This window comes from Taudactylus pleione, unplaced genomic scaffold (genome assembly GCF_031769625.1).
Source record: "Taudactylus pleione unplaced genomic scaffold, aTauple2 ptg000093l, whole genome shotgun sequence".
Lineage (NCBI taxonomy): Eukaryota > Metazoa > Chordata > Amphibia > Anura > Myobatrachidae > Taudactylus > Taudactylus pleione.
Genome location: NW_028284495.1, coordinates 14,981,835 through 14,995,321, shown reverse-complemented (window position 1 = coordinate 14,995,321; position 13,487 = coordinate 14,981,835). Strand labels below are relative to the sequence as shown.

General features: G+C 50.2%; 1 protein-coding gene across 2 annotated transcripts in view; it reads right to left on the bottom strand.

Moving 5' to 3' along the window:
• TRAPPC8 (trafficking protein particle complex subunit 8) overlaps nt 1–13,487 on the bottom strand; it is a 166,859-nt gene that overhangs the window by 81,571 nt on the left and 71,801 nt on the right. For both annotated transcript variants that reach the window (XM_088469576.1, XM_088469577.1), the window contains one exon: nt 7,301–7,432. In XM_088469576.1, the coding sequence (XP_088325702.1) occupies nt 7,301–7,432 (132 nt within the window). The remainder of the gene's footprint in view (nt 1–7,300; nt 7,433–13,487) is intronic.

Here is a 13,487-nt window from a genome sequence, read left to right as displayed (position 1 = left end):
TTATTGCTGGGTGTTGACCCTAAAATATGTCTATTTACATTATATTGTGCTTATGATGTGTCTAGTTACACTGTTTATGTATATCATTCGTACACCACTGTGGACACTTTGGGGCACCTTATGGATAAAAAAAACAAAAACAGTACGGTAAAAAGAAATTCCCTTCACTATGCATAAGGGCATATTCAATTAGCCGCCATAAGCCGTTTTCGGCGAAAAAACAAGAGATATGGTAAGAACTTACCTTTGTTATCTCTGTTTCTACGAAGTCCATAGGGTCCACAGGGTTGACCTTGGGGTATAGCTGGATTTGGATCCACGGGCACCACGCAGTTAAAGCTTTGCTGCTCCCAGGATGCACTTGGGTCCGTCCTCCTCTATACCCCGCCCCCGGCCACAGGCACCTCAGTTGGTAAGCAGCTAAGGCAGGAGGAGGAGACTAAACAGAGAGAAGGAAGACTGGAACACACAAGAAACCATACTCACAGAAATGGGAGACGGAAAACCGGTGACCAGCCACACAGCCCATTTGAAGCCAGGTGCGTCAGGGCGGGCGTCCTGTGGACCCTATGGACTTCGTAGAAACAGAGATAACAAAGGCAAGTTCTTACCATATCTCTTGTTTTCTACTTCAGGGTCCATAGGGGGTCCACAGGGTTGACCTTGGGGATGTCCCAAAGCAGTTCAACTAAGGGCGGGGACGCTCCTGTGCTGAAAGGAGTACCCGGCGCCCTAAGGATGCATCCTGAGAGGCGAAGGTGTCAAACGCATAAAACCTCAAAAACGTCTGAATTGAAGACCAAGTAGCCGCCTTACACAGCTGAACAGCGGAGGCGCCACGTCTAGCAGCCCAAGAGGGACCCACAGAACGAGTGGAATGAGCCTTAACAGAGGCTGGTACAGGTAAACCCTCCTGTGCATAAGCCTCACAAATAACTGAACGAAGCCAACGGGCTAACGTTTGCTTGTTGGCAGGCCAACCCCCTCTTGTGAAAACCGAAGAGGACAAACAAAGAATCCGACTTCCTAACCGAAGCAGTCCGGTCCACGTAGATTCTAAGTGCCCGGACTACATCTAAGGAAGCCTCACCAGCGGAAAGATCAGGTGACTGAAAAGCTGGCACAACAAGTTCTTGATTAATGTGGAACTTTGAGACCACTTTGGGCAAAAACTCAGGACGAGTGCGGAGCACCGCCCTGTCCTGGTGAAAAATCAGAAAAGGGGGGAGACAGGAAAGCGCCCCCAATTCTGACACCCTCCTGGCAGAAGCAATTGCCAGGAGAAAAATGGTCTTAAACGTCAGCCACTTGAGCTCCACCGACTCAAGCGGCTCAAAAGGAGGACCCTGCAAGACCCGCAGTACCACCGCCAAGTCCCACGGAGCCACCGGAGGCACGAAGGGAGGCTGGATCCTGAGAACACCTTGGAAATAGGTGTGAACGTCTGGCAGTGTAGCAATCCGTCGCTGAAACCACACGGACAAAGCAGACACATGAACCTTCAGAGAGGCCAGGCATAAGCAGAGGTCCAAACCGGTTTGAAGAAACTCCAAGATTCTGGAAACCCGGAACACCTGCGGATCATAGTTTCTGGATTCACACCACTGAAAATAAGTGCGCCACACCCTGTGGTAAATCCGCGTGGAAGCAGGCTTGCGTGCCCTAAGCATGGTACCAATGACCGAACTGGAGAAACCCCTAGACCTCAAGACGGCTGTCTCAAGAGCCACGCCGTCAAAGACAGCCGACCCAGATCCAGGTAAAGGCAGGGCCCTTGAGACAACAGGTCCCGACGCTGAGGAAGAAGGTACGGAGCGTCGATGGAGAGGCACCTCAGATCGGAGTACCAAGGACGTCTGGGCCACGCCGGAGCCACCAGCACGAGCGTGCCGCCGTCCTGCTTGAATTTCCGCAGAACCCGAGGAAGCAGGGATATCGGAGGAAACAGATACCCCAGGTGAAACGTCCATTTCACCGACAGAGCGTCTAGCAGACAGGCGCCTGCGTCTCTTGTCCTTGACCCGTAAACGGGCAACTTGTGATTGTGACAGGAGGCCATCAAGTCCAGCTCCGGCAGCCCCCACCTGTCCACGAGTAGCTGAAACACCTCTGGGTGAAGCGACCATTCCCCGGGATGCACGTCGTGATGGCTGAGAAAGTCCGCCTCCCAATTGAGGACTCCGGGAATGAAGACTGCCGAGATCGCTGGAACGTGACACTCCGCCCAAGCAAGAATGCAAGACACCTCCGACATTGCTGCCCGACTGCGAGTTCCCCCTTGGTGGTTGATGTACGCCACCGTGGTGGCGTTGTCGGACTGCACCTGAACCGCCCTTCCGTGAAGAGCGGGGCCGGACGACTGCAGGGCCCTGTACACAGCCCGCAGTTCCAGGATGTTGATGGGGATAAGTGCTTCTTCCGCGGACCAACGACCCTGAAGCGATAATGAGCCGGTCACTGCCCCCCAACCCCGGAGACTGGCATCCGTCGTGAGCAGTACCCAGTACGGGATCCAAAAGGGGCGCCCCTCGACCAGATGCGCCGTCTGAAGCCACCAAGCCAAAGACTGCCGAACCTCCGGGGACAACACCAGCATCTGAGAGCGGATCCGGTGAGGTAACCCGTTCCATTCCGATAGAATCAGCCCCTGCAGGGGCCGGGAATGGAACTGGGCAAATTCCACCATGTCGAATGTCGACACCATGGACCCCAGAACTCTCATAGCTGAATGGACCGACAGGCGGCACTGCTCAGGCAACTGTGTATCCGCAGCTGCAGGGAGGAGACCTTCTCCGGAGTCAGGAAAATCCGTTGCTGACGAGAATCCAGCAGGGCTCCCAAATGAACCATCCGCTGTGATGGAATCAGGGAGGACTTCTTCCAGTTTATCAACCACCCGTGTGCTTGAAGACAAGCAATGGTCAGGTGGAGATGTCGAAGAAGCACCTCCGGGGAGCTCGCCAGCAGCAGAAGATCGTCCAGGTACGGCAACAGACGTAGACCCTGACCCCGAAGGTGGGCAGCCATAACTGCCATCACCTTGGTGAACACCCTCGGAGCCGTGGAAAGGCCAAAAGGCAATGCCCGAAATTGGTAGTGATGGTTCAGGATAGCAAACCTCAGATACCGCTGATGTGCCGGTGCTATGGGCACATGGAGATAGGCGTCCTGGATATCGAGGGAGACCATATAATCCCCGGGTTCCATCGCCAGAATGATGGAACGTAACGTTTCCATCCTGAACCTGGGAACTCTGAGGTATCTGTTCAGAGACATCAAATTCAGGATAGGGCGATGAGAACCATTGGGTTTCTGTACCAGAAACAGAGTAGAATAGTACCCCGTCCCGCGCTGAGACTGCGGAACGGGAACAATGACCCCTGCTTGTAGCAAGGATTCTATAGCTACCTGAATCTGACCAGCTTTGGTCTTGTCCAGAGAAGGACTCTTACAGAAAAACTGGTGGGGCAGCCTGAACCGAAAAGACAGGGCGTACCCCTGAGAGACTACTTCTCGAACCCCGGCATCCGTGGTGGTATTGTGCCAACACTGGGCGAATTGGAGAAGTCGGCCTCCCACTCTGGGGTCCCCCAGAGAGATGCCCGTCCCATCAGGCAGCAGGCTTATCCTCCTGCTTGGAAGAAGGGCGCCGAGCACTCCATGCTTGCTTCTTGGGCTTGGGTGCGGCCTTGGTCGCCGAATGTCTCGGGAAGGACTGGCCCTTGGCCTTACCCTAAACCCGAAAGGACCGAAAGGCAGAGCTCCTCACTTTAGCCGGCGCAGAGGCCGAAGGGAGGAAAGCCGACTCGGACAGCCAAAGTATCCACTATTTTGTCCAAATCCGGACCAAATAGTAAATCACCATTAAAAGGCAAGGCCTCCAGACCCTTTTTTGAATCTGCATCAGCCCTCCAGGACCTCAGCCACAGGGAGCGCCGAGCAGACACCGCTGCAGCCGATACCCTAGAAGTGAGCAGGCTGGCATCCAAAGACGCTTCCCCAATATAGGAAGCTGCATCCCGCATCTGTCCCACTAACGCTCTCTGGATATCCGGAGCCTCATCAGGAAAGGTATCCTCCAAGGCATTGGCCCATGTCTCAATGGCTTTAGCCACCCAGGAGATAGCCATGGACAGGCGAGCCACCGCCCCGGAAAGAGAATAAATGGACTTTAAACAAGTCTCCACCTTCCTGTCCGTGAGATCCTTCAAAGAGGAGATAGACGGCAATGGCAGCGTTGCGCTTTTGATCAAGCGGGTAACGTGGGAATCCACTGCCGGCGGAGTCTCCCATTTCCTGCAATGAGCTTCAGGAAAAGGATAGTTCGCCGCCAACCTCTTCTGTGGATGGAACCTCTTACTGGGTAATTGCCAGGCCGCCGCCATATGATCCGATAATTGATCAGACAGGGGGAACACAGTTGAAGTCACCTTGGCCTTTTTAAAATTAGGAAACTTCAACCTAGGAGCCGGCGCATCATCCTCAACATGTAGGATAGCCCGCACCGCCCTAACTAAGGCAGGAACATTAATGGAGGACTTAGCTTCCACCTCCTGCCCCATGGCATCAGAGTCAGAGTCCTCATGGATTTCTCCATTATCTGAGGACACTTCCGAGTCCGACAACTGCGCAGCTAGTGAACTCACAACCGGACGTTTAGACGCCCTTGGTGGCACATCACCTTGCAACATGGACTGAAACGCCGAGGATGAAGCCGCCAGACTCTGTACTGAGCTGGAGAGAACATCCACCCAAGGCGGAGGAGCCGTCGGAGCAAAACTCTGCAAAGGCACTACAGACTGACGCGTCCCTGGGGAAGACTGCACATACACAGGCAGTCCCGAGTAAGGACCCACAGTCTGGGCCCCGGGGGGAGACCGCAACATTTGTGGAACACCCGGGGAATGGGGGATGGTGGGCTGCGGCAACGCCCTAGAAGGGACCGCTGATGGGACCGATAACCGGTCTGCAATAGACGCCAGCACCTGTGAAAACATCGCCCAAGGAGGGTCCTGTGATACAGGGGGGTTGGAGGGACCCGGTACCAGCTGGCACCGCCCGCACAGACCATCCTGAGATAAGTCCTCCCCATCAACTCCAGCAGCACAGCGTCTGCAGGAAAATAGCACAGGAGCCACAGAGCGCTCAGTCTCCTCATCAGACATGATACCGTAAATCACAAGAAATAGGTATCACCAGAGGAATTACGGTTTTAACACCCGCGCACTCACCAGTATGCGACACAATAGCCCAGATATGGTACTGTGTAGCACACAACAGTATGTGACTGACCCCACAAATACGTGTTTTATATAAGTGAGGGTCTCAGAAAAACGCCCTTCCCACACACACCTGCCGGGCCGTAGGAGAAGGAAAGGGATAGTTATAAGCTGACAGTAAGGAGAATAAGTCAGACAGGCAGCACTAGCAATAGTCACATACAATGCAGAAAAGTTAGTACTCACTGCACCTTCCGCTACAATCAACCGCCCAGATTCAGTGTCTGGGAGGGCTATAGCGCTGTGTACACTGTCCTTTAGCAGGGGAGAGGTACACAGGGGGACCGGTCCACTTGATACCGCCTGGGAGTCTGCGATGTGCCAGTAAAGATGGCCGCCGGAGACCTCAGAGGAGGAGTGGCTGTAAGATAAGAGCAGCTCAGCGACGCCAGACTGCTTGTTGAAAGGCGCGCTGAGCTGAGGGGAGGAGCCGCTAGACAGGGAAGGCTGCCTCCCCTGGCTAGCAATTAACCACCGGGTTGCCGGTACCGCTACCAGCCTGTTACCCTGGTGGTCTAGCGGACACGCGGGGTATTCCTCAATAGAGGGGGAGCCCGCCGCCGCCGCTAGCGCCTCCGGTCTGTCCTCAGAGACCGGAGGCTTGTGACTGCATAAAAAAGTATCCGCGGGACGCCGCACGAGGCGACCCGCGGCTTACCTGATCCCCGTCGCGTCCGTCAGCAGTCAAGGGAGTCCCCAGAGCCCGGCTAGTACAGGCTCTGGGGTCCCGCCGCGATCCCCAGAGCTGTACTGGCGTCGCGGCGCCAGCGGGGAGAAGGAGCGGCAGCGTGGACGTCCTAAAGGACAGTCTGATGCTGCGCTCTAAAAAGAAAAAAAAAATAAAGAAAAAAAAAAAATTTCTCTTTTAAAATAAAGCTTAGGGGCTGCTCCTGCAGCCCCACTGCGACAGGGTGACCCGACTCCGGCCGGGCACCAACTAAAACTGAGGTGCCTGTGGCCGGGGGCGGGGTATAGAGGAGGACGGACCCAAGTGCATCCTGGGAGCAGCAAAGCTTTAACTGCGTGGTGCCCGTGGACCCAGATCCAGCTATACCCCAAGGTCTACCCTGTGGATCCCCTATGGACCCTGAAGTAGAAAGTTTCACCGATGACGTCATTTTACCAGGGGAAAACTTATCCCCATATTCATTTCTAAAGACTTTTCGCCAACGCGGAATGTCAATGCATTGGTATAGGCGAAAAAGATGCGCCTATGAAACCAGGTGGAAAAAAGTGCTGAATTGCGGTTTTGGGATGCAAAGGTGGGGGAACCACCCTGCACCCCTGGGACAGGTCCCCATAGGTTACCTGCGTAAAAAAAAAAAAAGAAATTGAAGAAAACCCCCAAAAATGACAAAGTTGGGGTACAAACTTAAAAACTAGCAAAATAAGCTTTTCGGGGGTCTGCAAGTATGGGTGAGGTGTTTTTTTTATTGCAGGTGCTTGCTGAAGGTGCGTTTTTTAAAACTTCACTTTTGCGATCTTTAACCATGCTTGCACCCATTTTCATGTACCCCAAATTTGATAGGACTACTTATTATCACCAAAAAAACTCTAATAAATGCTATTCTTCACCACTTGTGCAAAGACTCTAATTAGCAGCTATTGAGAGCATTTAAGTACCCCAAATATCTTCATTAGGGCTATTCGGGGGTATCTACATTGATCCCCAATGTTAGTGCATCTTTTGGGGGGGGGTGTTAGGCTGATTTCCCCAAATCTGACAGCATTTTTCGCCTGTTTTAGTTTCGCCGGGACCCGTTTTCGTGTCCTTTGGAATTGAATAGGGCCGCGCACGAAAAGTTTTCGCCTCCGAAAACCACAAAGTCAGCGAAAAGTACAGCAGACGAAACCTTTCCAACTTTTTGCGTCTAAATGAATATGCCCCATAGTCTGATAATTGCACAGTCGTTGAATTGCACAATTCTCAAAATTGTCTAGGTTAGACTCAAGACATTCTCTTTTTATGGAATGGAATTTTTAACCTTAACTAAAATAATTCATATTTATCATGTACTCACCTGGCCTGCTTTACTAAAACGATGGCCTGCCAGTATCATGTGGAAAGCAAACTTCCTCACCATCGGACTCTTCATGTTAATAAAGCAGTGAGCAGCTTGCTCAAGAAGAAGTGCACTCCGGATGTCCGAGTCCTACGGTCAAATGTACAGTGTTAATAAATCATTTGAATATGTGGATCAGATCATTTCAGTCATATGGATAGTTCATGTCACCAATGGAGGGTTACTAACCAATCTGTGGATCCCATCTAACAGACAAATTCATCTTAGAACAAAAGTATAATAATAATAATAAAATAATGCTTCTGAATTCTTCAAGCACTGCACTATTGATCTGAGGGTGGCACAATATGGGGCTTCTACTCCCTAATAATAGACCATGGTACACAGATGTTGATCTGAAAATAGTAATTTATTGCTCACTATGGGCATCCTCTGTCTATAATCAAACTCTGTACTTCCCCCAAATACTGTATGGTCCCCAAAACCAGTTTGTTTCATGGTGCAACCAGTGTGCAGCGAGTAAGACAAAATCATTCTTTACCCACAGATCATAACTAAGTTGTCCATAAACTGTGCTGTACACACTGCAGCGTATATAGAAGATATAAAACCGCACATGTATACAGTACTCTTATGGCCTGATTCTGATATGGACTTATTGCACAGCTGCTATACCATCCACTTAAATGCAAATGCAGCAGGTGGTGTCTGTAGGATATAGACGCCTCCTGTATGCATCTGTGATCCGAGTACAGCGTCCGTAGACGCAGTTTCAGATCACCATCACGACCATTGGTCAAGATGGTTGCTGCCCTCGTTTATTCTGCGTAAGCCAAAGCTTACCCAGCCTGGCCGGCGCTCCTGGCAACTTGCAAGGCCAGGAAATCTGCGTCCAACAACACAGACACTGCCCTTGGCACTCTCAGGAAACGGAGGCGTCACACCCTCGTTTCCAGGAACGCATCCCCCCTTCCTGCCCCAAACGGCAGCAGACTGTCACTCACCTGACAAATGCATAGGACACATATATAAGATACTTGTTGAATACTGTAAGATCACTTTTAAACCAGTTTTAAAGACACTATCTTCCTTTAGATAGCAAACGGAATATAATTTCTTATGGTGGTTGCTTTAATATTTATTTTCACTCCATGGTACAAGTTGTAATAAAAATGGTTAACAACTAATCACCCATTCTTTTAGCAGTCAGGTTGCTCCCAGTGATGATCTTTTCTGGAAACACCTGATAACATTGTTGGTTCTTATGCTGGGTAGTACACACTGGCCGACTTATCGGCCATTCAATTGAATGGCTGATATATTGTGTGCACATTGGCCAGTGGGTTCAGACGATGTCTTTAAACTACGTCGTTCACAGACATACTGCGTCAGCTGTGAAGCACAGCCGATGGCAGATATATATGCTTATCCTGATGTGTGTACAGGCGGTCAGCCGACCTCCTGTAACTTGCTGCAGAGGCCTGGCATGGAGGGGGTCGCCATTATATCTCATCCGTCCTTGATTTGGACCCCTACACCCGCACAAAAGTTCCCGCCTGCCACCCATCCGCTGATCCACTTAACTCAATCGACTGCTCCCGCTGCGGTCCTCCCCACTGTGCTTCTCTCCCGGACTGTGAGCTGCAGCTGCTGACGGCGATTTAGAGCTGCTGCAGAGACGGCCGCCCACTTTGCTCAATGGGCTGCTTCCTCTCCTAGCACACCCCCTGTGTACTGGAACCTTGAAGCCTGGCCCCTCTGTGCATCCTGCCGGCACTACCATCTCAGGTAAGTACTTTTGGCTCTTCCTGGCTCCCCTGTGAGTCTCTCTCCAGCACCTTAAAAGGTGGCCATCTTGTGAAAAACCCGCTGGTCGTCCCCTGCATTTGAGCCTGCAGAAGTGACCTGCTTAGCTAGCTCCTGTACCATCTCACCCCCTGTCAGACCTGTTGTGTGCCTGCCTCATGTGTCCCCCAGCCATTTGCTTCCTTCTCTGGATTCCTCTTCCATACCCTCCTGGCCTGTTTGCAGCTGCTCACATTAGAACCAGATGCCCTGTATTGTTCTGGACCTGCATTAGCTTCCACCATGCTCAGACAGGGCATGCATGTCCCAGGATGAGTGTGTACCCGCCACATGCAATCAGCGTGGCTCCGCCTCCTCCCTCCTGCAAGTGTGTGTAGTAAAGGAGAAGATGTCCCAACCTCCCAGCAGCGTCGACAGCGTGTAAGGGGGAACAGACAGACTCACGTGCCAAGCCACCGCTTTGTCACTGCCAGTCGGCAGCTACTGAGTCTGCCCGGCCTGACAGGACTACTTGATAGAGGTCTTCTGCCAGAGGCCTTAAGGACTTGGCTGGCTGCAGGGTGGTGCCGTGGCTGTCGCGGCTCCTCGGACTCACACCTGCGGGATCAACTTTACAGGGAGCACATGCAGAAAGAGTCCAACGGGGAGGAGGGGGAGGACGAGGACTCTAGCTTTGAAAGTAAATGACTGATAGCCCTCACAGCTCCCACAGCATGAGGTAGAAAAGCCTGCAATCCTGTCCTGAGGCTCCTACAGTGCCTGCTGGTACTTGAAGTTCCCCTACAAATTTCTCAGCCTGTTGCATTGACTTGACTTAACTGCCAGGGGAATGTTTCTACGGTGGTATGGGATAGCCTTCCATTAACTCCAAAGCAGGTGTTGCTGCTTTGGAGAGAGAGGGGGGGGGGGGGGTTGGCATTATTTTATTAGGTACCCTGTGTATTGCTATCAGTACGGGGTTCTCTATTTGTGCGACCCATCAGTAACTGCCCCTCCAACAGTAACTGCCCTTCGCGGACAATAGTCTGGCTCCTAAACTTTTAAGCTGGCTCCTAGATTCTACAAAGATTTGTCTAGCCCTGCATTAGAGGTATCCTTGAAAATGTTGAGCTTCCTTCTCTGGATGACTACCTTAAAAGACTCTTTTCCCATTTATCCCCTGCTACCCCTGAGGGTCATTTTCTCTTGGACAGAGCACACAGGGCACTCCAACCTCGCTACCAGAATTCCTCTCAGCCTCTCCGTTGCCATTACAGTACTGCTGAGGAGATAATTCTGCGTGAGTCCAGAAAAATACGACTTGGTATCATTTGAGAGGGCTTCTCTACAAATTTACCAGGACATTGCTCCGGTCACACTCCTCAAGAGAAAATAATTAAAACTTATCACAATGCTACTCAGGGACAACAACATACGGTACAGATAGGGCTTCCATTTTCGCATACTTCTATGGCATCAGAACAGATTTCACTCCACTAAGATCCCAGAGGAGGCTCACTGCCTCCTTGAGTCTCTGGGACTCCCCACTCCGGCTCCCTACCTAGGCATCTTGGCCTTCGAGCAGGATTCCTGCACCTCCAACCCCACTCCATTTCCTCAGTGGCAACCAAGGACAGAATGGACAATGGTAAAGAGTGCAAAGAAATCTGCTGCTTCGGAGCCCCCAACTTGAGATTTATTATATAGTATAGTTTGTCCACATTTGGTCATTTTGAGCAACTTTTTTTTTTACTCCATGGTAACTGCATCTTTCCTGTTTCACCTTGTTGACGGACATCATTAGCATCACTACTATGGTAGGCTACTGTTTTCCAGGTTTTTTAGTAACTGGATTCCTATAATTTTCTCGAACTAAGATCCTGTATGAAAACACTGTTTATTAGCTTCATGCGCACGCATCTCTCCCAAGTTAACTAGCGTCTTTACATCACAGCCCGCATACTTACACATTACATATTCACATAAAAGGTTTAATAAGCTTTAAAGTATAAGATTTAAGTTTGTTCATTTAGCATAAATGCTGTGAAATAAAGATTATTTGGTAACTAAGGTTTTATACATGATAAGTAAGCCGTGATTGGTATTGTACTGATGCGTACTCTTTCAACAGTATTCCGGTACCATCGGTGTGGAGATCACATCATGCATTCTCAACTTATGGACCGCAGAGACTTCAAGCAACAAAATGTACATTATATGAACAACTGTTAGGATGTTGCATGAGGCAGGAAACCAGAGACCCCCAGTTGTTAGAAGCTGGGTTGTGTCTATTTGAATCAACCTGTTAAATGCCTTGTAACATATGCCCTTTAGGACCAATGGTATTAGCAACAAACTTCTCTATTGTGTTATTTCTGGGGGGTATAAATTTGTGTGCTCTGACCTGGGGTTCAAAGTCTTTTTGCTGAATGCTGATTGACGAGGGGTTCCTTGCTGATGCCTAACATCTGGACCAGAGAGCGCTGCGTATGTATAATTGTACTTGGGTCTGTATAATCTCTATGCGCTAAGATTATATGAGGATCATAGCGTGTAACTGCTGTACTTTTACTTGAATAATACTTTGTGCTTTGGAACCACAGGTTCTAGGTCTGGAGTCTTTATTTACTGGGTGACTGCATACGCAAATTAGCGTCATCCTTAGAGGTTTATAGGAAGGATATTAGAAGGTATAGGCAGGGGTATATAGAGGTTCAAAGGCAGTATCCTTACCATGTTTGCTTTCTTGTTTATTTTTCTCACCACACATTTATTACCATGTGCTTGTATAGGAGGAGATAGTTAACCTCTTCTAGTATATTTCTCTAGTTCTGTCAACTGTTGTCCCAGGTGGAGGAACCTTCTCTTCTTCCACATTCATGCGTATGTCTTTGTGTCTTATGCCGCCACAGTTGGGTGTTGCACTCATGTCCGGCCTTTGCCCATCCTTGGCAATTGCCCCCCCTTCTATTGGCCGGCACCATGGACCAGACTTTAACTGCTGTGATCTTGCCCCTTCCTCATGTCCCTACTTTTTTTTTTTGACTCCTTTATTCCACCAGGTACTTTCTGTTTATCTATTGCTTTTACTGTGTCAATATTTGTGTTCCTCTAATTTTTTTTTTACTTTATTTAGTTGAGGCAATCCTTGTTGTTGGACCAGAGGTGGCTACCCTGAACATCCCCCATGGCTCTTAGGATTTCAAAGGTTTAAACAGCCCACAAAAGCATCCTAAACTTTTCCTTACATTTAAACAACACTGAGGTGACCTAGTGTTCCTCCAGAAAACCCATTTTTCACAGCGCCTTCACTCGGAATTACAGTCTAACCTGCCATGCTTGTGACACAACAGAGAAAAAAAAAAAATAGGATTTTGGTCAACTTACCGGTGAATCCTTTTCAACGCTCAGGCTGCCTGACCGGAGAACTGTACGCACAAAGTGGGTGCCGCCGGAGGCAAAAAACCTGATACGCAAAAAATTTGCAAATGTGCGGACAGGGGACCAGATAACTGTACGACGGATCTGTGCTGCTGATCTCGCGTCGCGCTGCCCATAAGATGCTGCCACCCTGGCTGAAGGTGCCGACAACTTGGTCTGGTGGCGGTCGCCCAGCACCAGAAAAGGCATGAGTGGCCGGCCAAACACGTTCATGCGCATCGAAAGAGCCCGCAGAGAACAGTGCGGCATACCAAGGCAGTCGGCAGAGCTCGGCCCAGCTAGCAGAGGCAGATTATCCTAGTCCCAGTAAGTCACCAAAGGATGAGGAACCAGAAAGACAACATCCTGGTGGAAGTAAAAGGATGAAACAAGTATCGGCTGGAATGCAAAAACTGTACATAGAACCGCACCATCATCATGAAAGAGGAGAAAAAGCTGCTTTGACACCCTAAACAAGGAATCATGCCGACTGAAGGCAATAGCCATAAGGAAGACCAGCTTAGAAGCAGCTAAAAGAAGATCAGCTGAACGCCCTGACTCAAATGCCGCCTGTGTGAGAGCCGATAGGACTAGAGCAAGATTCCACAACACTACCTGTGGATGAAAGGGTGGCTGAATACGCAGCACACTTAGTAAAAAGGGTTTGTACCTTCGGAAGAAAGGCCAAACGCTGCTGGAAATAAAGTGACCGAGCCAAAGCCTGTATAGTCACAAAATGAAGTAGCCAACCAGCCTCCAAAACCCCCCAAAGGAAGGCCAAGGAATGTGAGAGGAGAAAACTTGTAATGTACCCACCACAAGAGGCAAAGTTTCCAAACGTCCCGAAAAACACGAGATGGAAACTGTGTCCGGGCTCGCCCAGTACGGACCACCAAGAGAGAAAAACAGTCAGCTTTCCAACACCTGGTCACCAAAGCCAGATCGGGAAAACCAACGGAGGAAGGTTCCGGTGTAGAAA